Source organism: Taurulus bubalis, assembly GCF_910589615.1.
Source record: "Taurulus bubalis genome assembly, chromosome: 4".
Classification (NCBI taxonomy): Eukaryota; Metazoa; Chordata; class Actinopteri; order Perciformes; family Cottidae; genus Taurulus; species Taurulus bubalis.
In genome coordinates, this window is record NC_136592.1 from 30393719 (window position 1) to 30416380 (window position 22662).

The following is a 22662-nucleotide window of genomic DNA, read 5'->3' on the forward strand; positions in this document are numbered from 1 at the left end:
GGATTAAAGCATGTAAGGAGGGAGAGTGACTTCATTCACCGTGCAGGCAGACATTACTCCACTCGATATATTCAAAGCAAATCATTGTTTGCTGCCATGTTAATGGTCTGAATGTTGAATAGAGAACATTTAAGTACTACCATCCATAAAAAAAATATAAATAACTATACTTAACACTTCAGCGTCCAGCCCTGCAGCCTCAGTCGAGCCAAAACTACTTCCTCATACCAGATGATTGGTTCATTATTATTTAAACAGGGAAAAAGTTAGTATGTTGAAAGTCATAAAATAGTATCCCAAATATTACCAATTGATTTAACATTATCAAATAATTGGCAATCATGTCCATATTTGCTGCCATACAGCAAATGTTACATTTCACATCTCGCTTTCAGCGCCATAATTAAATTCCATTCCCCTCCTAGTTGGGTAGCACCTCATGTAATATAATGTAGTGCCAACGTGTCAGCAGCTGTTTCACATTAAAGCTGAAACTATTCAGCCATGTCGATAAGTAGGGAAAATTAACTCGTAAAAATCCTTTAATTGATCATTTGGGTCATTTCAGTCCTCAAGTTTTAATATGAAAGAAAATAAGGTAAAGAAAAACAAATTGGACGCTAAACGTGCTCAGCCAACTGAACATGTTCCAACAGGAAGCTCGCTTTAAAGTAAAGCGCTTTCTTCGAATAACGGTGTCCCACTTTTGTCAGATTCTTTGTATTCTATCGAGGATATACCTTTTCTTCCAATACCTGCATTTCTTATGACAGCTAATCAGGAACCAAGACCCCGACGTCCCAGCGCTGCTTCACCCGTCACGAGAACATAAAGAAGCATACAAACTGAGCTGACACACTTTGAAGGGTAAGTTGAAAGCACTGCTCTCCAGGCGTCATACACAGATAAAATATTTATTTATAAAACAATTCCATAAGAATGGGGCATTCACATTCATTGGTATTCTAGCATTAAAGGCATGGTAAAGTTGAGAAGGTAAAGAATGTGTAACTACTTTGCCTTCTTTGTCGTACCTCAACAGGTATTTTAGGATATGGCAAACAAAAGATTTTTACAAAAATATCAGCTGCATTTATTGCCGATTCCTGCCTTTTGTCTTACCTGTACAGTGTCAAGTATGTATGCGAGAATACATACATGTTTCAAAAGATAGAAAATATGATATATACAGGGCACGAACATGAAAAGAAACATTGGGTTTTAAACATTATTGCAGTTTAAATCGTTCAATGAAGCAGCAAGACCTCAAAACACTAGAAATTGCAATTAAAAAAAAAAGGGAAAGACTACCGAAATCCAGGAGGCAACATTTAAAATGGAGTAAAACTCAAGCGGTATTGCATCTTTTGTATTTACTAATGGATCAAATATTTAGTCAACGGTTCAAGCCTTCACTCAAAAAAAGTAAGTTTGCCAAGCTACACTGTACATAGTAAAACCTATTAATAAATAAAAAAGAAAAACGGCATTAATTACATTAAAACCTGTACAGATAGAAAATAGTTCAAATATATCGGCAAACATTGTACTTTAGTGCACAAAAAAAGCTTGGTTGTGAAAGTGTCTTTCCTGCTTGTTTAGGCGAACATCAGCCACGGCTCTTTGGGTGGACGTTATTATTATTATTATTATATCATGCAATAGCCCTCACTCATTTCATACTTTGCAACGTATAGAGAGGGGACCTGACAGTGTTTGGCTCTGTGACCTGTGACCTCTGTGTGAAAGCCTGCCTCAGCACCAGTGGGGCTTCCTGCAGAAACCTCAGTATCTTGACATGGCTCTATATGCAATGTGGACAATTGACTTGAGGGACTGGGGAAAAAAAAAAAAATCAAATAAAAAATGCCGATTGGCTTGAGCTGCAGGAGAAAATAGGATGGAATACATCACTCAGACGTAGGCAACGCTCGGAGAGCAGAGGGGAAATCGCTTTAACGCATCAGTACTTTTTTCTTATATCATTGACACAGAAATCGCCTCTCTAGGGAGAGCAACTGAGTGTCGGCCAATAGGCTTCCATCAGATCATTTACACCCGACGTTAAGGAGGCAGGTGTGTGGCTCAAAGCCCCGCTGGTAGAGCCCACTTTCCCCTCTCATGACACATGGGCCTTCACTTCATAACCATGAACGTGTGGCCCCTGTTCCAGTGTAGTTCTGCTCTGTCCCCTATGAGGAGGTGGCATTTCCAGCATCTGTGGCACAGCCCTCAGCCGGTTCATAGAAGCAGTCTTCATTCACTACAGAAGTCAGACTTTGGACGCTGAACTCTCTCTCCAGCAGCGTGTTGAGGTCCACGACCAACGGCGACGCCGTCGCCGCCGCTGCGTCCGTCTGGCTGTCCAGTGACCTGCTGTGCGCCTTCATGTTCAGCAGTGCGCCCTGGCTCTTCCTCACACTGCTGCTTTTCCTCTTAACCGCACCGAAGTGTCCGCGCATCAGTTTGGGTTGGGTCTCTGGCGTGTCCCCGACTCTCTCGGGCTGAACGCAGGGAGCCGGCGCTCCGTCCTCGGACAGTTTAAGTTGGAGGAACTGAGCCTCGATGGCGCTGGTCGGGGAACTGCTGTCTCCGCTGCTCCTCCTGGTGCCCCCTTCGCTAAAACCGTCATCGTCCTCGTCACTTAAAATGTCGGACTCCTTCACGGCGGAGGCGGAGCGCGGTTGCGAGTTTGACGAGTTGGACCCAGGTGTCTGAGACCAGCTCTGCTGGACGAGGAGGACATGCGACTCGGAGGAGGTGCACGCCGGAGGAGCCCCGGACAAACTGTAGGTCCCGCTGCTCAGGCTCCCCTCGTCCGAGTCCGGCCCCGGCCCAGGCTTGGGGTTCCCGGCCTGGGTGGAGAGATCTCCAAGTGGCTGCTTGCACAACCAGGAAGCCCTGGTGGAACCTGGCAACCAACGAGGAGATGGGAGTCAGAAATGCCTTTTATCGGAGCGAAACCCTCTAGCATTTCCTGACCTAAAAAGTGAGACACGATAATCTCTAATGTTTTTTTACTATAAATACTTAGCCTCTAAAAATCCTCAACTGTGTCATGCCAACTACAAGTTAGGAACAATCACTCCTCTGACCTACATGGACATGTTTGAATAAGAAAAACATCTCAAGTTGTATCCATAGCTCTATACCGTAAAAGTCGGGTTACACATGCTCCCCGCTGTGGCGCTCATGCTAGTTCCCCGCTAACTTCCGCTCGCTCTCCGCTAACTTCCGCTAGCTCCCCGACAACCACCGAAGGTAGCGGGACCAGCCCCGGCTCGACACCCGACTTGGGCAGAGGGGACGCGGGCAGTAGCAGCAGCAGCGGGGAGCTAGCAGCAGGTAAGGGGAGCTAGCAGCAGCGCTAGCTAGTGCTGCTCCTAGCTTGCTACAGCAGGACACTGACCGGAGGTAGGAGCGGCTTGTAACCCGACTTTTACGGTAATTGAAAGCATTATCTCCTACATAGAAATAAGTTTGTCCTCAGAGTGTTTTCTGAACGCTCACCTAGCTTGACGGTGGAGGGCAAGGTGCCGCGCAGAGGGACCAGTCGCTCCTTGCAGCTCCTCTCCAGCGGGTCCTCGCTCCTCGTGTTCCTCCTCACGTTCTCCCTGAGGATGGAGCGGACCACCTTGATGATGTTGACCTTGTTCTCTACCACGCTGGAGAGGACACAGAACAGTAGCGTGAGCAGAGGCGACGCAAACTTGATTTCAGACGCTAAATATAGATTAAGGGGATTGGACGGTTCCATCGAGGCTCTCCGGGGAAATGGGCGAAGTAATTCATTAGGAGTGATCCCAATTTCACGAGGTGTCACGAGACTTAGCAACGGGGTCACAGGTCTCACTGCGACTACATCCCATGTAATGTATTGTTACACGCTAAGGCAACAGCAGCAGGAACAAACAGGCTCAACTGTTTACTGTACTCTACCGACCATGACATTATTGAACTAAATATTTAAAAAGAATGCTACGTGAATAGGGGACAAAATAAACCTTTGTAATTTCTAGTCCAAATACACTGTATTGTTTACAAGTATTTTAAATCATTCCATAGTTTGACAGATGAAACCCATCTCATTTTTGCCTGTTGAATATGCAGCTGTAGCCAATGAGCTAAGCACAAAGACCTTTTGTTTCATGTTTACAAAACCCAAATTCTAAAAACAAGCTATATGATGTTAATTAGTAGGCTTTAAAGATGCCGTTGGGCTCATTCTGAGCTGCTTCCCCTGTTTCTAGTCTTTATGCTAAGCTAAGCGGCTGCTGGCCAGAGCTTCATGTTGAACGCACAGATATGAGCATAGAGAGAAAAGGCGTATTTCCAGAAATGTTGCACTTAAAAAAAACATTTATCATGCTTCTGTCGAACTGTGAAACTGATTATTGACTATTTAAATGAGCATCCACTCAATTTACCTTACATCCGTGGATTTTTGCCTAAAGTGCCTATAAAGTGGGTGAGATAATCTGGTTAAATTGTTTACTTGTCTGGATGCTTGTAATTCTTTAGGGCAGAACTCAGCATTATTTTAAGGAGTTCAATGTTATCATAATCAATAGAAATGATTGAAAATAATCCAATATAAGACCAAACCTTTTATACACCTTAATTATCCTTTAAAGTAGAATTACATGCCTTTGGCAACAGGTGATGTTGTAATTTACATCCATGTGTGTTAAAAATGTAATCACTTTGTCATTTTATCCTGTTAAATATTTGTACGAATTGTGATAATTCACATATGAATTCTTGAGTTCTTTTTTGTGACCTCCAAAATCTGCACAAAGTGGTCGTTTATGCCAAATATAAGGAAACTCCGACAAGATGTTCCTGAAATATTGCGTTCATGAGGATGAGACGGACTTGAGGTCACGGTGACCTTGACCTTTGAACACCAAAATCTACATCAGTTCATCATCAAGTCCCGGTGGAATGTTGTGCCACATTTGAAGAAAATTCCCACCAGGTGTTCCTGAGATATGGCCTTCCGACGGAGAACCCAAAAATAGAATGACTCAGGTCAGACGCATAACAATCCCCTAACTCTTGTATGTGTGATGGGTGCAAAAGGCTCTGGAATGCATGAATGCATGAATGCATACCGACATTAATCATCACTGATTCCACCTGGAAGTTTCATCTCTGACCTGCTGCACAGCTGGAAGACCGTCTCTGGTCTGCCTTCCACTTCGGACCTGGAGTGGATCAGCTCCCAGATGCAGCTGCTTTCTGTGCCTGTTCCTGGGAGAGTGAGGCAATAAAAGGGGATGCTTTTAATCACACAGTCCAAATATGGTTTACGGTTTCAGAATGAGATAAGGAGGGAGGCAGGGAGGGAGGGAGCGGAGTATAAATGCCAGAAGAGGGGTGTGTAGAATGAGCTTAGGGCTTTTGTGTGGGGAAATATGAAGGGGGAGAGAGAACAACAAGATTTAGTAGATGTACTTTGTGAGTGATTTATTTCATGGGATCCTGTGCCAGCCTCTCACCTGCAGTATTTCCCAGTCTGACCTGCAGCGAAGAAAGCGGTATGAGCCAACGGAACTTAAAGGGGTCTGAGTCTCCGTGAGAAAGCGCTGAACGAGAGTTGGCCTGGTCATCGCACAGAGAATGCCACGTGGGGAAGGGAAGAGAGAGGAAAATGTTAAGTTTCACAACAAAGACGCCACATTTGTGGCATGCGAGAGTAAATGAGCGCAGCAGAAACAATGCTTACCATCTTCTTCTTCAGCTTGTTGTTTTCCCTGTAGACCAATATCACCGCTTTCTTGAACACTGGTGAAAGAGAACACATCAGCGTCTCAGTTTTGACTGCGGATGCCTCTTGGGGGGGAAAGCGACTGGAGTGCAACCCACAGAAGCGTTTTATGCCAGCTTGAAGCCTTAAAGCACACATCAATACTCCAGCTATGAATATTGAGATTCAGTGAAATGCGTTTGAGCACAGATGCAGACACAGATCGGTGGGGCTCCACAGATTTGTGCCGATTAAACTTGAACTGCAAACATCCACGATTAAAATACAAAATGCCCTTGTTTGTGGTCATCTACGCCCAAGACATCGAGACGTAACATTGGGTGGAGTTTGATGGGAATGCCAGTGGAGGGCGGGGAAAAGAAGGAGATGCATTTTCCCAGAATGCAACAACAAAAACTGCAGACTCACCAAACACGGTCATTTCGGGATCCTTCCTCATGCGGCCCAGCGATGAATGCGGGTTGAGCCAGACCACCGAGGAATGCATGAGAAACTCGCCCATAGAAATCTCTGTGACCTGAGAGAGACACACAGGAGACGCTCTCAGAAAACAGCAGAGGGGGAGACGCAAGATTACCACGCCAAATAATAAGTATCTATATCAATGACGCTCCACAGATGATGCAAACTAATGTTTTTACACAACGTGAAAGGCGATTTTCAAGCAAACCATGTTGACAACTATCACTTTTTGTCATTTTTTTGTAGGTTTTGAGAGCAGTACGTAGCGCCCTAGACAACCTTATTTTTGAATATGTATACTGCAGTGGTTTCTAACTAAATAGCCCATCAATGTTTAGTTTAGTTTATTTACTGGATCCCCATTAGCTGACGCCTTATCTTCCTGGGGTCCACAGAAAGGACAAAATACATACAAAAACGTGCAAAACATAACGTGATACAAACAGAATAAAAATAGTACAGTAGTGCAGTTCAACCATAATTTATACAAGAAAATCAGATGAATAAAAAGCAAAGGAAAACGTCAAGTGATTGATGTCCTGAGGTGCGCCTTTCATTGTTTTTTGAATGACCAGTATGAGTAATATGAGGAGGTAGTGAATTCCAAGCAGTAATTGCACGAAAAATAACTGTATGTTTGAGGAGGTTTATTCTAGGGGTTGGAGGTATTAAGTGACCTGAGCTAGCGTTCCTTGTGAGATGGTTATGTCCGTTAAATGTATATTGTAATTGATTGAAGAAATATTCAGGTGTCTGATTAAATACGACCTTCCTGAAAAACGTGAGGAGGCTAATGTATGAATGTATTGGATCCCTCGAGGCAATGCAAAGAAGATAGTTCACTGGGGGGAGGCAGCTTAAACTCATTGTGATAAGCACTGTATTTTTGCAGCATTAGTCCTGGAAAATCCATGTTTAAATCCATTGACTATGCTCGACTAGCCTAAATCTGATTCTGAAACGTGTCTCTACCTCTTTATCGTGGCCAGTCTGCTCAGTAACTAGCTGATCGAACACGCAGCCGTAATCCTCGTAGATCTTCTGCATCTCGTTGATGTGGCTGGCCACCTTCTCCATGGCTCTCAGAGCCTCTGCGGGGACGAGAACAGGACGATCAATCCATGACCGTATATGTTGATGCATTGCATTACAGTAGCAGCTTCTATTTGCACGTTGTGTGTGTGTGCATTGTGCATGAGAAAGCTGCCACTTAATGCTCGCAGGCGTGATAGCATGAAAACAAGACACTGAACTGACAAGTGTGAATATGGCCCATATTTATAGCACATCCTTGTGTGTGTGTGTGTGTGTGTGTGTGTGTGTGTGTGTGTGTGTGTGTGTGTGTGTGTGTGTGTCTCCTTACGGGTAAGGTGGTAGTGCTCCTCGCTGTCAGCGTCAGTGAGGGAGACCAGCTCCCTGAGCAGCAGGGGATACTTGAGGACCCTCTGAACCGGTTTAATCAGGTAGGACTCCAGGGTGGAGGAGTGCTGCTTGGTGGGGTTCCTCGCATCCAGGAATTCCTTGAAGGTCTGATCCGTCTTAGCTGAAAAACACACGCGCGTATACCGAATTAATAGCTGATCGTCTTGGTCGCCGTCTCCAGCAGGGGGTAGTGTCGGCTTCTCCAGCGCGCCGTGACCGGAAACATCTGCTAATGCATCCATCACACTAACTCCATCGCCTCTGAATAGCGTAATAAATTGAAAACTAGCGGTTTTCTCGTGGCGAAAGTCAAAAGAAAAAAAATGCATCTAGCGGAGCCGTGAAGAGTTACTCAAAAACTAAAGCCGTCTGGTGAAAACGATCGAGTTGGGACTCCTTAGTTTGCGGCGAAGCCAAAAGCATCGTGTGAAATGACAGGTGTAATACAGAACGACTGAGCCGTCTGTAAAGGTGATGACATTTCCCCCGAGCAGCGTGCCTCCACGACGCTTACTGAGGGGGGCCATTAAAGTATTAATTATAGCACTCCCAGCCGCAGACAGGCAGCTGCATCGACACCTCCCAGAGTAATTGGCTTGCAATTAACGAGTCGACAAATAAACAGAGAAACTAAGGCAACCCAGGGCCCTTGGCATGATGGGAAAGCGAGGCGGGGGCAATGATAATGGGAGAGACCGGCATATAATTGCTTTAAGGGTTGACAAACTCCCACAGATTTCTTCTCTGTGTCCTTGGATCAGCTGGCTGTGACCACGCTGAGCCAACTATATACTGTGTGTGTGGAATGTGCAACTGTCCCCCTTGTTATACTTGGCTATTCTTATCTGTACTGCGCAATTACTGCGCTACATGTTGCTCTATATATACACATAATATTAGCTTGTGTGTTACAGTTCACCACACCATTTAAAGCTTTGGTTAAAAGAATAGGGTACATGAACTCTGTATGTGCAACACTTTGCAGCTGGTATCTTTTCCCTTCACTTGGAGCCATTTTGTGCTGAGTCGGCTCCGGCCACAGACTTCAAGACTGAAGAATAATCACTATGCCAAGAAGAGGATGGGCAATATTCTTTACCGTAAAAAAACGCATGTGTTCATGCTTATATAATGCAATATATATGAGCTAATATAAAGTTTGATCTATCTATGGTGGCATTAAAATATGATTAAACAAAAATGTTCATGAACTTAAATATTCAACGCTGCAGAAAACTCTTCCATGCATCGGTATTGCTTTGATAACCGTATTTACCGCACTTTATTCTCCTCTAGGTAATTCTGACCATCAGGGACTATTTTCTGAGTGTTTTTCTTCTGCTAATCCTATTAAATATCCATCCTGTTGCTTACTTCGAGGAATAGCCCATGCAATTCTAGTAATGGGGCAGATTTAAGCAGCACTGGGGGGCAATTTGCCCAACCCCATCGTCCCCACCCCTCTACCAATGCTAGCAACAAAGCCAATCTTCTTATATTTCTCTCTGCACTGGGCAGCGTTCCCAAATCGTGGCAGAAGGGGCCGGCGTCGCAGCAGGCATGAATCAACTTAGGAATTATTAGGGCTCTGTTGTAAGGTTCCAACGGTCCGCGTGGACAAGGTTATCCAAACTCTGTGTACTAATAAATGCATGTCTTTGTTTAAGCTTCATCTGCTCGTAAAACAGCGTTGAAACCAAAAACCAAAAAAGGAGAAATTGTGGATTTTGCTGCACGACGACGGAGATGGAAAAGGGCTCGCAGTGAACTGTAAAGGGCACCACTCACCTCGCTTTCGACATTACTTTGGTACATGATTGATTTGTTTCCAAAAATACGAGGCCAACCCTTCAACAGCGGGTGCCGAGAGGCGACTCTGATGCAACGTAGGTGCAACGAAGCCGAATTCAGCAGCTCGAATCAGTACGTGTCTGCACAATGTATGCGGCGCAGCAGGCGTGTATTCAGGCTGAATTCTTTGCGTGTTTAGGTGTGTGTTCTGTACCTCTCTCCAGGACCTTCTGGACCTTGATGTGGTTGGCACAGAAGCCGCTGTAGAGCTTGAAGTGGTCGGCGTAGTAGAGGAACGACCCCCCGAGAGAAAACAGCAGCTTCTGTCGACCGAGAGAGAGAATGAAAACAGAGGCGGGGGGCTGAGGGTCACACACAGACGGGCGAGAGAGAGAGCGATGTCACACGAAGCCAAATGAGTACAGAGGGAAGGGATGAAAGAGTGCGAACATGTGAAGTCATGACCGAACCACTCTGTCCTCCCTCTCTCTCGGGGGGAGACGAACCAAACGGCCTCTCCGTGCGCTCCCTCTCGCCTCACCTCTGGAGTTCACGATAGAGTGCCGGCCTGTATTCTCAGATGTGAGCTAAGATACAGTACAAGAGCGTTCCTTTTCCCGAAAAACACCATCAGGGTCAGGGAGGTAAAAGCATCACCTGTCTCTCTTTTCAAAGACGGTATTGCTCTCTGTTTTTCTGATTCTGGAGACTCATTCGCTTGGTGACTTTTCTTTCCACTTCTACAGGAAAAAACTATTTTCTCACAATGAGAGCAATTAGATTGACTGGAATTAGCGGGAAGATCCGTGGCTCAGTAAACACAAACTGGGAAATTATTTGACACACATGGTTACTGGCTTTCAGCAGCTCACACAATCCAACCTGTGAACCTTTGCTTTCGATCAATAGACAGCAAATCATCCGGGGATGCCCCAGTCTCAAAGATCATACCTTTCTTTGGAATATTGGATGAAAATCACCTGTTTGAGAATAATGCTGTTCTGTATACTCATATGGATTCAATACATACTGAAGCTTTTGACGTTTAATCAATAAGGTGATATGTCCCTGTGTGTGTGTGTGTGTGTGTCTCACCTTGAATTGTGAGGGGGTCTCCAGAGTGCTGAAATCAGGCGAAGAGGCGATCCTCTCCTCCATAGTCTGTAGAAAGACCCTCTGGAAGTCCAGCATCTCTGGCAGGCTGCCAAACAGACTCTCCATCTGGGGGAGGAGAACATGAGTAGTGGGATAAAGGAGGTGGAGAAATGAAGGAGGTAGTATGGAATTGTGGGACGGTGGATAAGGGTGCATTACAGGAAAAGGGGGGAGAAAAGAGTGGAAGGGGGAGAAGGAAGGAATATGAGGCTACGTGAAAAAAAAAAAATAAGATCCAAGATTTCATGCTCTTGTCCATTTTGTGTCTGGACACGTGCCACTGTCCCATAATGGCATTTTAATTCGCCCCACTGCTCAGTGGCCTATCGACCAGTGTGGCCTTAGAGAGCCGTCCTGTGTTTGAGGTCGATCCTGACGAAACTGCAATACTGATGTCATTACCATGCTGCAGAGGAGCACGCAATAGCAACTTAATCTAAGGAGATTGGAGGGAGGAAAAGAAAAGAAATAACCTGTTCTGCTTTGTGTGAGTTTAATCTTAAACTAGCATTTATTGGTTTGTCCCAGCTGGAAGGTCAGAGTAAAGGGATGCTGATGTGTCCTCCAGCCAGTCACAGTGGTAATGAGGGAGATGCAGAGTCCATCCATATCACCTCCAAGTAATAAACACTGTGTAGCCTCTAGCCTCTCCACCTCCAAGGACGCGCCTCTGGACACCTCTCCTAATGTTTACCATACTTCACACACACTCTCTCACACACACACACACCACCTACCTCGTCCAGTGTGAGGAAGGTTTCATTCTGCAGGGGTTTCAGGTAGATCTCGAACAAACAGGCCAGGTCCTACGCACAAAGAGGGAGAGGAAGGTCAGAGACAAGGAATTAAACAGCAATAGTTAACATGATCCCTTCAACCGCCTGTCCTTTTAAATCCCTTTCATCATCAAATCACGACTTATTTCTCCCTTTATAACCTCCAATTGTCTCCTTGCCACAGCCACTCATCTCATTCCTCCATCTTCTCTCCCTACTACTTTAATGTGGCTGTAGCTCGTCTTGGTATCAGTGGAGATATTCTCATTAGGTTGATTTATGATCTTTTCCTCCTCCTCCTCCTCCTCCTCCTCCCCTCCCCACACTACCTCAGTCGCAAGTGGAGCATGGATACAGGCGAGCAGGCCTGCCTCAAGGCACTGTGGGAAGACGATCTCCTCACTCAATTACAAATCAACGGCAAGTTGAAGAGGAGGAGGGGTGCGTGGGGAAAAGGACTTAATGAAAAATGAGGAGAAGGGGGAAAAGTGCCAGACATGACAAGTGTTGTAGAGTCAAGAAGATCATGAATGTGGCTCCTTGATGTGCGTCAGGGAGGGAAAGGTCACACTGGAAAACATTAGGGCAACAGAATGATTGAACGGAAAGAAGATAAATAAGGCGAGACAGGAGGTGGAGGAGGAGGAGGAGGAGGAGGAAGAAGAGGAGCTGTTACTGGGAAAAAAACAGCTTCTGTTTCATTTCTTTTTCTTTTTTGTACGTCCCATGTCACTTCAAACATAATATCTTATATTTAAAAAAGGAAAGGTTCAGCGTTTTGAGAAATACACAAGTTCTTGGATCGATGTCACCTTCATAGCTGTGTGTCAAACATGGAGCTGGAATCAGCAGCCGGTTAATTTAGCGTAGCATAAAGACTGAGGGGAAACTAGCTCTGTCCAAAGGATATGAGCACCATCACTAATTAACATGCTATATCTTCCTATTTTTCCATTTGCACAACTAATTAAGTGTGAGAACAACAATGTGTTGTTTTACAACACATTTTTGTCATGTCCAAGCCTATTTCAGAACCATACCTTGTTTTTACGCCTCAGTTTTTGAACAAAAAAGAAGGATTACAGTGTTAGTTGTTGAGCTTTAGAGACGATGATCGGCAGATTTTTGTTCACTTAATAATGTAACACAGTTCAACCTTTCCAGTCTTCATGCTAAGCTATCTGGCTGCTAGCTCTTGACACAGATTTATCACACAGATTTGAAAGTTAGATGATAAGATTCACGACAAGATTCTCAACAAAATTACCTTTTATTTTTCCTTGAAGGACTTGGCAGCAATAATGCTTAATTTATTTTTGCATGATAGATTGTCCAATAAAAAAACATGAGTAGTCCAGCCAGAAGTTAATTTTCTTTTTTTCTACCAAGACCCAAAAAAAAAGAAATCACATAATTTGAAACTATTACCGCCTCAAGGTCGGACGCCTCAACCAACCAGTCGAGTTGCAATTTATATCCATGTCTGTCCCAAAGGTCAACACTCTAAATATTTGTGTGAAATTGTCATAATTTGCATATGCATTTTGGTGTTATTGCCAGACTGTGTTTTGTGAGTCCCCAGTGACCTTTGGCCACAACAATCTAATCCACTCAATTGAGTCCAGGTGGACGCTTATGCCAAATTATGGGTTCTCAATGTGGACGTTTATGCCAAATTTGAAGAAATTCCCTGCAGGCAAATGGCCTGGATGGAAAGACAGACAGACGAACAATCCAAAAACACAAGGCCTGTGGCCACGGGCTGGCGTGGAGGCATACAAATAATATTATTTTATAACAAAAAGGTAAAATAAACTCAACTTGAAACCTTTCAATTATAGTATGACAGCAGTGGAAAAGCTGTGTGGGCTCACCTTGACGTAGGACTTCTCCGTGTCCACCAGCTCCTGGATGACCTTGCGTAACCTCTCGGTGGCACTCATGTGCCTGGGGCAGGGTCTGAGCAGGGTGGCCTCTCGCGTGGGAACCGACCCCAACTCCCCTCCCTGCCTCGCAGGAGGTTCCTTGGTGTTGTCCATCAAACCCCCAGAGCCAGAGCCAGAGCCCGCCCCTTCCTGGAAGGACTGGTAGAGCGTGCACACTGTGTCCACGCTCTGTAGGGGGCGACAGAGAGAGAGGGGTGTATTTAGGCTAGGCGGCTCAGGGAAGATAAACTAAGGATCACACTTGTTCTAAGAAACTGCATCGCATGCACACACATCCAGGTATCTGCACAGAACATGTTCTCAAGCATCTATTCAAATGAAAAATCATATCTTTTACCGCTCCATTTCACGATTCACCATGAATGATTTCAACTTCACAGTAGCTGTAAAAAATAATGACGTATATAATTCTGCACTGATTATACCAGTGATTCTCCTGGGTGTACTAAGAGCGTTGTGGAGGTTTAGTTATGCAGTCTATGCTAATTGGCTTTGCATCAAAGACTATACAGTGCATCTGAAGGACTAACTGGATATCCCGACAGATAGTATTATATCACATTACATTATTCTTTTAAACCCATAACGGACAGTTATGCAGCTTTGTGTCACATCAATTCCAGAAAATGGGACATGCCCGAAGATCCCAAGAGGTCTCGCATTAGTTTGTAATAGTGATGTAGTGTATTGTGGATGGGAGGGCGGGGTTGGAAACCTCATTTTCTAAATTTAGCTGATAAAACCTCAGCTCATTCACAAAAAAAGCAGAGGTACCCTCAGCCTGCGTTGCACTTCTGTGATAGGTGGAACCCCGTGAACCACTCAGCATGAGGTGCTCAACAGAAACAGCTAATCCGCATCGCTTTATTGGACTGTATTGCCTGCGGTAGGGAAATTAACATCCGCCGTAGGCACCATACTGCGAAGTCTGCCTGTGGCGGGTAAGACTTTGTAGTCTGAGAGCAACTGTGGCAAAAGAAATGAACCATTATCAGTCCCTCTTCTCTGTATTACACCGCGGTTGCCACTCTATGGGGGCATGCTTTTCAAGCACTGGAGTAAATGTTCCCACACGATCAAAATCCATCCTAATTTCTGAGCCGACAAGCTCCCCCGAGCACGACTCCATCAACCGAACCTACAGTATCGACTGCACTGCGCAAGCCATCAATTGTGATGCGATTTCTATTCTCAAAAATAGCCTCACGATGGACCAGCCGTCCTTATTCCAAACAATGTAGAATTATAATCAGTGGCGAGTCACTAGAGTCAGCAGAGGCTCATAAGTGCCAGTCACGCCGGTGGGACGGCAAAAACAGCCGCTCGGCACTCTCCGCCTTCTTGTGTGCGTATGTGTGGGAGTTCATCTCGAATACAGGCTGTACAGCAATGCGCGTGGATCGATGCGCCCTTCATTCCGACACACCGCAGGCATCGATACGCACACGTACGCACTTTGCCGAGCAGCGTGTGAAAGCTCGTCTCAGTCGTTCAGCCCTGAAACTGGTGTGAGCTGCCACCCATAACACCCCCCCACCCGTATCCCCATCCACTCCCAGGGAGCCCACAGACAATCAAGGCTTCCATTAATAAGCCTGCGACTCATCAGCTCGCTCATTATAGCATGGTCACTCCAGAGACGGCCCTCCAACGCTGCAGTAAAGACTGAGAGAGAGTGGCAGACTGAAGGAGGGGGGGCGGTGGGGGGGGGGGGGCATGCATGTCTGGGCTAAACCTCTCTCAAGTGATCCACCGCCCACAGCAGCGCTCCACACTTTGAATGTGGGATGATGATTATGAGGGGACTTGATGTGTTCTGATTGGAGAGCGCGCGGCACACGCATGTACACTCCCAACGGACACACCTGTACACGTTAACGCACACACCTGTACACGTTAACGCACACTGACAATAAACGTGGTGACGAGCTGCAGCTCTATCAGCACTTTTAAAATTAAAATAAAAATCTGTTGAAAGCTGGTCAGAGCTGTACTCATTGAGTTTGTATTACCTACTTTTAACGTTTTTTATTACTTATTCTTAATGTGCTGTAGCTTTGTATTGTGTGCCCTTCTGCCCACATATAATGTTGTATTGTGTCTTTTATCCTGTACTGTTTGCTCTTGTTTTATGTTTGTTATGGTCTGTCAAGGGACTACAGATGCGAATTAGCTGTAGCTAAAATCTGGTACAGTGCATCAAATGGTGACATTTATGTTTTAACTGTACATGGTACCTTTTAAATAAAGATATAAAAAAGTGGATTTGAGTTAAAGACACTGATCTTGCTGCCACAGACCGCGCCCGTCAGCCTTCATCCACCGATACACACTCTGGGGAAACTGCACAAAGCGGGCAGGCGAGAGATTACGTGAAGGCAACGCAGATGTTAAGGACATCAGAGGAACATCTTCATCAGAGAGCCCACTGGTCGCTCCAGACGGGGAGAGATAACCGCCATATATGCCGTTTATTTCAGGAGGGCGGGCTACCCGGTGGCACACGCCGCCACTCAAATGCAGAGTTAATTCTAATCACACCCTCGCGTCTCATGTTCGCACACGAATGAGATGATGGAGGCGCCACACAGCTGCTGAAGAAAAGAGCGGAAATGCTTCATTTGACTGTACGCGCACACACACACACGGAAAACCACACAGCTTCCTAACTAGGTACGATTTTCATCAACACTAAATGGCAGACACCTGCATTGGAGCGTGACAAGAAACGAGAGAGCAGGGTGGGGAGGGGGTACACACACACACACACACACACACACACACACACGATCATGACTCAGGAATTGCAATTGCCTCACAACAATCCCACCAACACAGCCTGACAGCTAGCCCAAATAACCAATTAAGAGCCGAGGACAGGAGCCGGTGGAGGTGGGAGAAAAGCCCGGGGGCGCCAGGAAAGACGAGTGGAGCCGACAGCGCTGCTGCGAATTCCTATTCAGGTTTTCTCTCTGACAGCTGACAGCTCTGGATTTTGTTTCCATCTCTTCTGGCCAAGTATGCCCTTAAGTCAATTTGGAAAAGAGGTCTATTTGTCAACCTTTGCAGGTAAAAAAAAAAAAAAAAAAATGAAGTGAGAGGCTGTCGAGTCATTTTTGTCTCCGTCTACTCGGTTTCCTTGCATTGATGTCAAAGCAAAAGGGTGTCATCACCAAAGTCGGTTCCTTTCCTGTCAAGTGCCATTCTTCATTTCTTTAAATCCACTCAGTTTCATTCCAAACTGGTCAAAGAAATGACCATGAAATAGAAGCTTAACCTATACTGCCTCCACCTCATAATGAAAATAAACCGCATCCCCAAAAAAAAACAACATATCAGTCGAGTACGGACTACTTTCATGAGGACCCTTCGAAAACATGACCGCAGAAACATTGTTAACCCCCGATACATCCTGTCGCTCTCCCGGTCCTACGCTCACCATGAAGAGCAGCCTGTAGAGCAGCCTCCATGCGGCCGTGGCCTGCCGCTGGGTTCTCCGGGCCAGAGAGCAGCCCTTCCTCTGCAGCCGGCCTCCCCTGGATGCTGGCATGCCGGCTCCAGAGACAAAACACCCAGAGAGAACCTGAACAGCTGGATGTCTTTAACTCCGTCCACCTCCCGACTCTGGTTGGTCAACTTTTCTCCTCCTCCAATGCTGCTGCTGCTCTCTAATTAGTGTCTGCCTGCCTCCCCTGCTAGGCCCGGGTCAGAAGCCTCAGCATCGAGTACACCTATACCTCTGAGGCGGATCGGGCTTTGATGGGGGATTGAGCCATTGATCCTGCGCCGTTCCGTTCTGTGAGCGTAAGCAGAGGAAAAGCGCTCGCTTGCCAGCTTGTTTTGCATATCAGTCACGAGCGGACAGTCTGGCCACTTGGCTTGTGCAAATAGAGGCAACTGTGTGTCCTCTCTCACTGCCCGTCTCTGGTCGTCAGCGCTGGTATTCCGAAATCTTCACTTTCGCATCCTTTGCTTCCCTCTTTGCCAGTCGCCTCCAGATATCCCCCATTCCAATTTCCTCTTCCTCTGGTTCTTCCTCTCACTTTTCGGCTCCATGAGACCTCGGTGCAGCTTCCAGAGAGCTGAATGGAGAGGCCGGGGGCTGCATCAGTGTCCAGTCTCTCAATAGCATCAGTACAATGCAGACTGTTCTGGCTTGTTACCTCCACACACAGAGGAATGGCTGACTCAAAAATGTGGGGGGGCAACGGGGCAGGAATGTTAGCTATAGCCTCGTACTAGAATAAAACGTGACATGTATCAAACAGGCTTTATTGTTCCCACATTTTAAAACTAAGGCAAGGTACTTTCTTGTCTGGCGTCCTGTGAGAAGACAATATTGGGCATTTTCTGCTTTTATCGGAGAGACACCGAAGTAAGAAGACAGGAAACAAGGGGGGAAGGAGAATGGGAGTGACAGGCACCACTGGTCCTCAGTTGCGGTTCATGATTGGTGCCTTAATCCCGAGCGCCAGGATCTCTCTCACAGGCGGTACAATGTGTTGTCTCACCACATCTAAAAAGGCAACTGTTTGTTTAGCTGAATGGTAAAAGATAAATGGCGCTTTAACACTTGTCACCATTCACACCCGTTCATACACTGCTGGCAGTGTAAGGTGCCACCTGACCAATCAGGACCAACTAATCATTCACACCCATTCATACACCGCAGGCACAGCCTGCAGGAACAATTTGGGGTGAAGTGTCTTTCCCAACTATCGAAACGTCGATCGAATTTTTCTAGGGCTGCAACAACGAATCGATAAAATCGATTATGAAAAGTGTTGGCAACGAATTTCATTATCGAATCGTTGTGTCGCGCGATTATTACGCCGGGCAATAAGTCGCGGAGAAGAAAAAAAAGAGCGGAGCAGAGCAACTGGCCGGCCAGCGTTTCTGAGATTGGAGTGAGACACGAGAAAATCTGAGGTTGTGATCTTCTCAAAAATAGAAGATCTTTGACGAGTCGAGTCTTGGCCAATCAGCGTCTTCATGTTCCTCAAACTTGTTTTTAATGGAAGCTAGTCAGCTTGCTATCGCGTTAGCTAACGTGTTTGGGTTGTGTATTGTCGTTAAAGTTACGTTATGTTCCGTTACAGTTCAGTCTTGCTTGTAAAACAACATAACGTGATGAAACATGCCGTCACCCCCCGGTCTGGTTCAGTTCACGCTGTCACTCGTTAACGTTAAACCGGCGGATCTGGCTGCAGGTTTTTTTAAATTTTTTTACTCAAAGTAGAATGAAGCAAATCACGAAATCGGGCTTAGCCAACAACGTGACGTCGTGGTCATAAGAGACCCAGAATGAACGAGTTTAAGGAAGAGGACGCTCTATATGGAGCAGTACAGCTTCCCTCTGTCCCAGTATTTCATATATATTGATAAAGCAGGGTATGTAAATGCAGGCTCTGGAGGGATCAATTACAGTAAAAAGGGCTCACATTTGGCAGATATAAAGCATACATGTGTATGTTTTTAGTGTTAGTCCATTTTGTTGTTTTAAAAGGAGCAACCTGTTTGTGCACTTTCTGAAGATGTTTTGCACTGTCACTTCTGTTTTTGAATAAAGGGTTGGAAATGAACGCTTTTTTGATAAAAACATTTTTTTATCCGATTCATCGATTAATCGAAAAAATAATCAACCGATTAATCGATTATTAAAATAATCGTTAGTTGCAGCCCTAAATTTTTCTCATGATTCTGTCTTCACCACCTGCGCTGTGTCGACACGACAAATGGGCAATGGGGCACATTTTGGGACAGTCTCTAGTATGTGAAGAATCTCCAAAAGAGACGTTCCAATCCCAACTACTACCCATCACTGTGATGCCAGACACTGTTAAACAACCCAACAAGCACTTAGTGTGAAGCACACTGAGCGAGGCCTTTATGCCAAGATTTTAGCCCCCCGTTTTTGGCACATGTAAACACTCGATATTATTCATTTGTGTCAAATTCGTATACTTGTATTGTCCAAATGCTGGGTGTAAACACTCGCATAAAAAAACCAGCTCGGCTGTGTCAGACTGGGAGGTTGCAAGATAAACACTAAACACAGTCTCCATCTCCCTTTAACGCTCCAATGGACTCATTATGTACAGAGCTAAGTCCGCTTTGCAGATGAAACGCCGCTCAAATCAAAAAAGGAGAAGTCTTCACCAGTGGAGAGGCCCGATCTTAGTCAAAATACACAAATAAACAAACGTGGGAAGGGAGAGGATAAAAAAGAAAAAGGGATGAAATACAGGTGTGTCCCTGGGGCGACCTCTGCCCATCCCTCACAAGAAACAGCCTTGTTGTGACACTATGAGAGAGAGAGAGAGAGACAGAGGGGCCCAGTGTCTGGTAGGCAGGCCAGTGATTCATATGCCATGTTAGTGGGCTATAGTGCCATGATGCCATCTTCTTTTCAAAGCTCAATAAAAGCAGACGCACGATCATAAATCAAACAGAGCGGAGGGGAGCGGAAGATGAGAGGGAGGGCTGGTCCCGTCGCGCTCCACTCAAGCCCATTTACGCCTTTTATTATTCATCCTAAACAAATATTATTCCAACAAGTCTCGGAGGACTTTGGGAGAAGACTGTATTTTAATAATGAAGCCAGCTTCAGATTAAAGATTGTCCCAGAGGCAATCCAGAGCCACTCCCGCTGCATGGCTGCCAGTACAAAAGGCAAAGCAACGCTGGCACTATACGCTAATCTTAGTCCACCAAACGAAAGGTTAAGTGGAAATGCTTTTTGCAGACGTTAAACGCGGCTTGATGACAAACAAGTCTGCAGGGTGACTAATGGAAATCCCTGTGCTGCCCCCATGTGCCTTTCTGACCTGGAAAAATATCAATCTGGGTGATTCAGAAGCAACCAAAGCACCCTGAACTATTCACACCATGCAACTGCCAAAGATGACATGACACTAACGGATAATAGACCCACTAGGCACCCGGGGTGACAGTTTGAGAGTGAATACATGAATAAAAGACGTTAACTGCGAGTCACACCAGAACAATTAATTCTACGATGGCCATTACTGGCGAGATAAAATCATGGACCGCAACATAGAAAGGAGAGGCAGAGCAAAAAGTAACGCCGTGACCTTTTGACTTACCTCCAACTGCGTACACTATAAATCCTGCACGTGAACAGTTGAATTAAAGGTCGCCAGGATAGGGTGCAGTAGAGCGGGCTTGCTGGGACAAACCGGTAGGAAACATAAGAGCATGACCCTTTTTCTGAATCTTTGAGTCACAATTGGACAAACTATAATTAATGGTGCAGGAGGATATTCATGGGACACCAAAGTGATTAGGATTCATCCTCCAAGTTTCATGGCAATTCATCACATGTTTGAGATTTTTCTCAAAGTAAAAATGCATTAAATTCCTATACATTGCACGTGATTCTGTAAATGCATGCTGCAATTTATGAGCTCTTTAAAAATTTAGGCTGAAATGCTAATGAAATGCAAATAGAAGAAAAACTAATTCTCCAAATGTAAAACTACTCCGGATTCGCATCGGTGGAGATATTTTTAGCGAATACACAAAGAAGCGTGTGGGAGTCGTGTGTGTGAAAGTTTGCAGCCCAAGTGTGAAGCCTCGTAGTATCAGCTGCCTCTGTGAAAACCTCCCACGAGCAGGAAGCACATGGGCCGATATTTACCGCTGGTTTGTCCCCTTTGACGTCTCTCTTGCAGGACAGGCAGGCGGCCATGTCCCGGCCCAGACGGGCCAGCTTGTCCTTGAGGAACCGTCCCAAACCGAGCAGCACAGAGCCCAGGAACAGGTCCTTCTCCTCGGCCTCGCAGCCGGACGGCCAGAACCAGCACATGGCCAGGAGGGAGCACAGGGCCTGGACGGGCGACTGGTCACGCATAAAGAGCCCGATTAAGGTGGTGAGGTAGAAGCACGGCCGAGGATCTTCGTCGCTCACCGCGGGGGCTACAATCGGCATGGCTACAATCGGCATGGCTACAATCGGCATGGCTACGGCCACGGCTGTGCCAGGAACCCCCGGTGCGGCCATTTCAGCCAGTTCTGGGTCATATTGGATCGAGGTCCTTACTGGTCCCTCCGTCGCTCCCTCTTTTTAAGTTTTTACCTCCAGCTCTGTCTTTCCAACTTGTTTACCGTGGAGTGGACTGACGAGAGCGGGCTAGCATTAACTGCGCTGACAGCTATAAGCCCAGATTATTAGCCTGCTCACAGCCAGATGGCATCTGATGGGGCTTAGTCATAACACATACGCACACACACATACATCTCCCTAATATACCCCCCCTCCAAACTCCCATCCCGCAGACAGACATCCACACCAGTTGGGTAAAGTAGATTCTCTTAAATTTGGGAAGGGGATGGTTGTAGCTCCAAGGAAGACGGGATCATGTTTGAAGAAGATGATATAACCTAATATCCGGAGGCATCTACCATATTCTTTTGAAGTCTAGGAGCCATGATAAGAGAGGAGAATCAGAAACGGAATAATTCAACTTTCTGTTAGTCACACATTTTTTATAAAGTGTTAAAAACACCTCTCAGGCTCCTCGCGCCCACAAGCGAAAGAGGTGAAAAAGGACGATTGAGACCAGAAGGGAAAAGGAGGTAATAGAAACAGCCCGGATGTTGCAGTCTACTAATGCCTTCTTCTAATTCAGAGAAGAAGCATAATAATAACATCATTACTAGAATCAGGTGAATAGAACTGAATCTCTGACTGAGAGCCAGACAGAGAATGGCTCCCGTCATAAGTCCATTTAAATGCTCTTACTGAAACATTTAGTCTGGACAAAAGCAAAGAGGCTTAATATGTCTGTCCACTGTTTACCCTTTGGATGCACACAAGACATGAGCGGCTACTTTACAACGTGGAAAACATTGGACTGCAATTTACTAAATAAAAGAAAAATCATGGCTTTTACAGCAAAATGGAATTTGCCATTAAAGTAACACGGCAGTAGTAGTGATGATGCACACTGATAATCACCGTTTACTACATGCATATTTAAACTGTCCAAGACCCACATGTATTCTGTTTACTATCTTGCAAGACTAAGAAAAACAGCAAATATTCACATTTTAGGAGCTGGAACCAGTGGAATTTGGGAAGATTTGCTTTGAAAAAGGACTTAAACCATAATTAAGTCAAATAGAATTTTCCATCGATCAACCGACTAATCATATCAGTGACATGGCCCTTCGAGTCATCCGTTTGTGCATGGATACACAAATCGCCTGGCGAGCCAGATTACTTCCATCTGTCTACTGGGATCGCCATGGATGAGTGTGAATGTGATGAATACCTTGCAGCCAACAAATCCCCCATTCAAGCCTCTATTAAAGCTTT

General features: G+C 45.6%; 1 protein-coding gene across 1 annotated transcript in view; it reads right to left on the reverse strand.

The window, feature by feature from the left end:
- Positions 1-906: 906 nt before the first annotated feature.
- The window catches only part of tiam2a (TIAM Rac1 associated GEF 2a), a 45542-nt gene continuing 23786 nt past the window's right edge, over positions 907-22662 (reverse strand). Inside the window, exons 15-26 of the mRNA XM_079216998.1 lie at positions 13251-13490; positions 11338-11406; positions 10541-10666; positions 9660-9768; positions 7596-7775; positions 7205-7323; positions 6179-6287; positions 5729-5787; positions 5502-5604; positions 5160-5253; positions 3511-3665; positions 907-2911 (exon numbers count right to left, since the gene is read on the reverse strand). Of these exons, the coding sequence (XP_079073124.1) occupies positions 2193-2911; positions 3511-3665; positions 5160-5253; positions 5502-5604; positions 5729-5787; positions 6179-6287; positions 7205-7323; positions 7596-7775; positions 9660-9768; positions 10541-10666; positions 11338-11406; positions 13251-13490 (2082 nt within the window). The 3' untranslated portion in view covers positions 907-2192. The remainder of the gene's footprint in view (positions 2912-3510; positions 3666-5159; positions 5254-5501; positions 5605-5728; positions 5788-6178; positions 6288-7204; positions 7324-7595; positions 7776-9659; positions 9769-10540; positions 10667-11337; positions 11407-13250; positions 13491-22662) is intronic.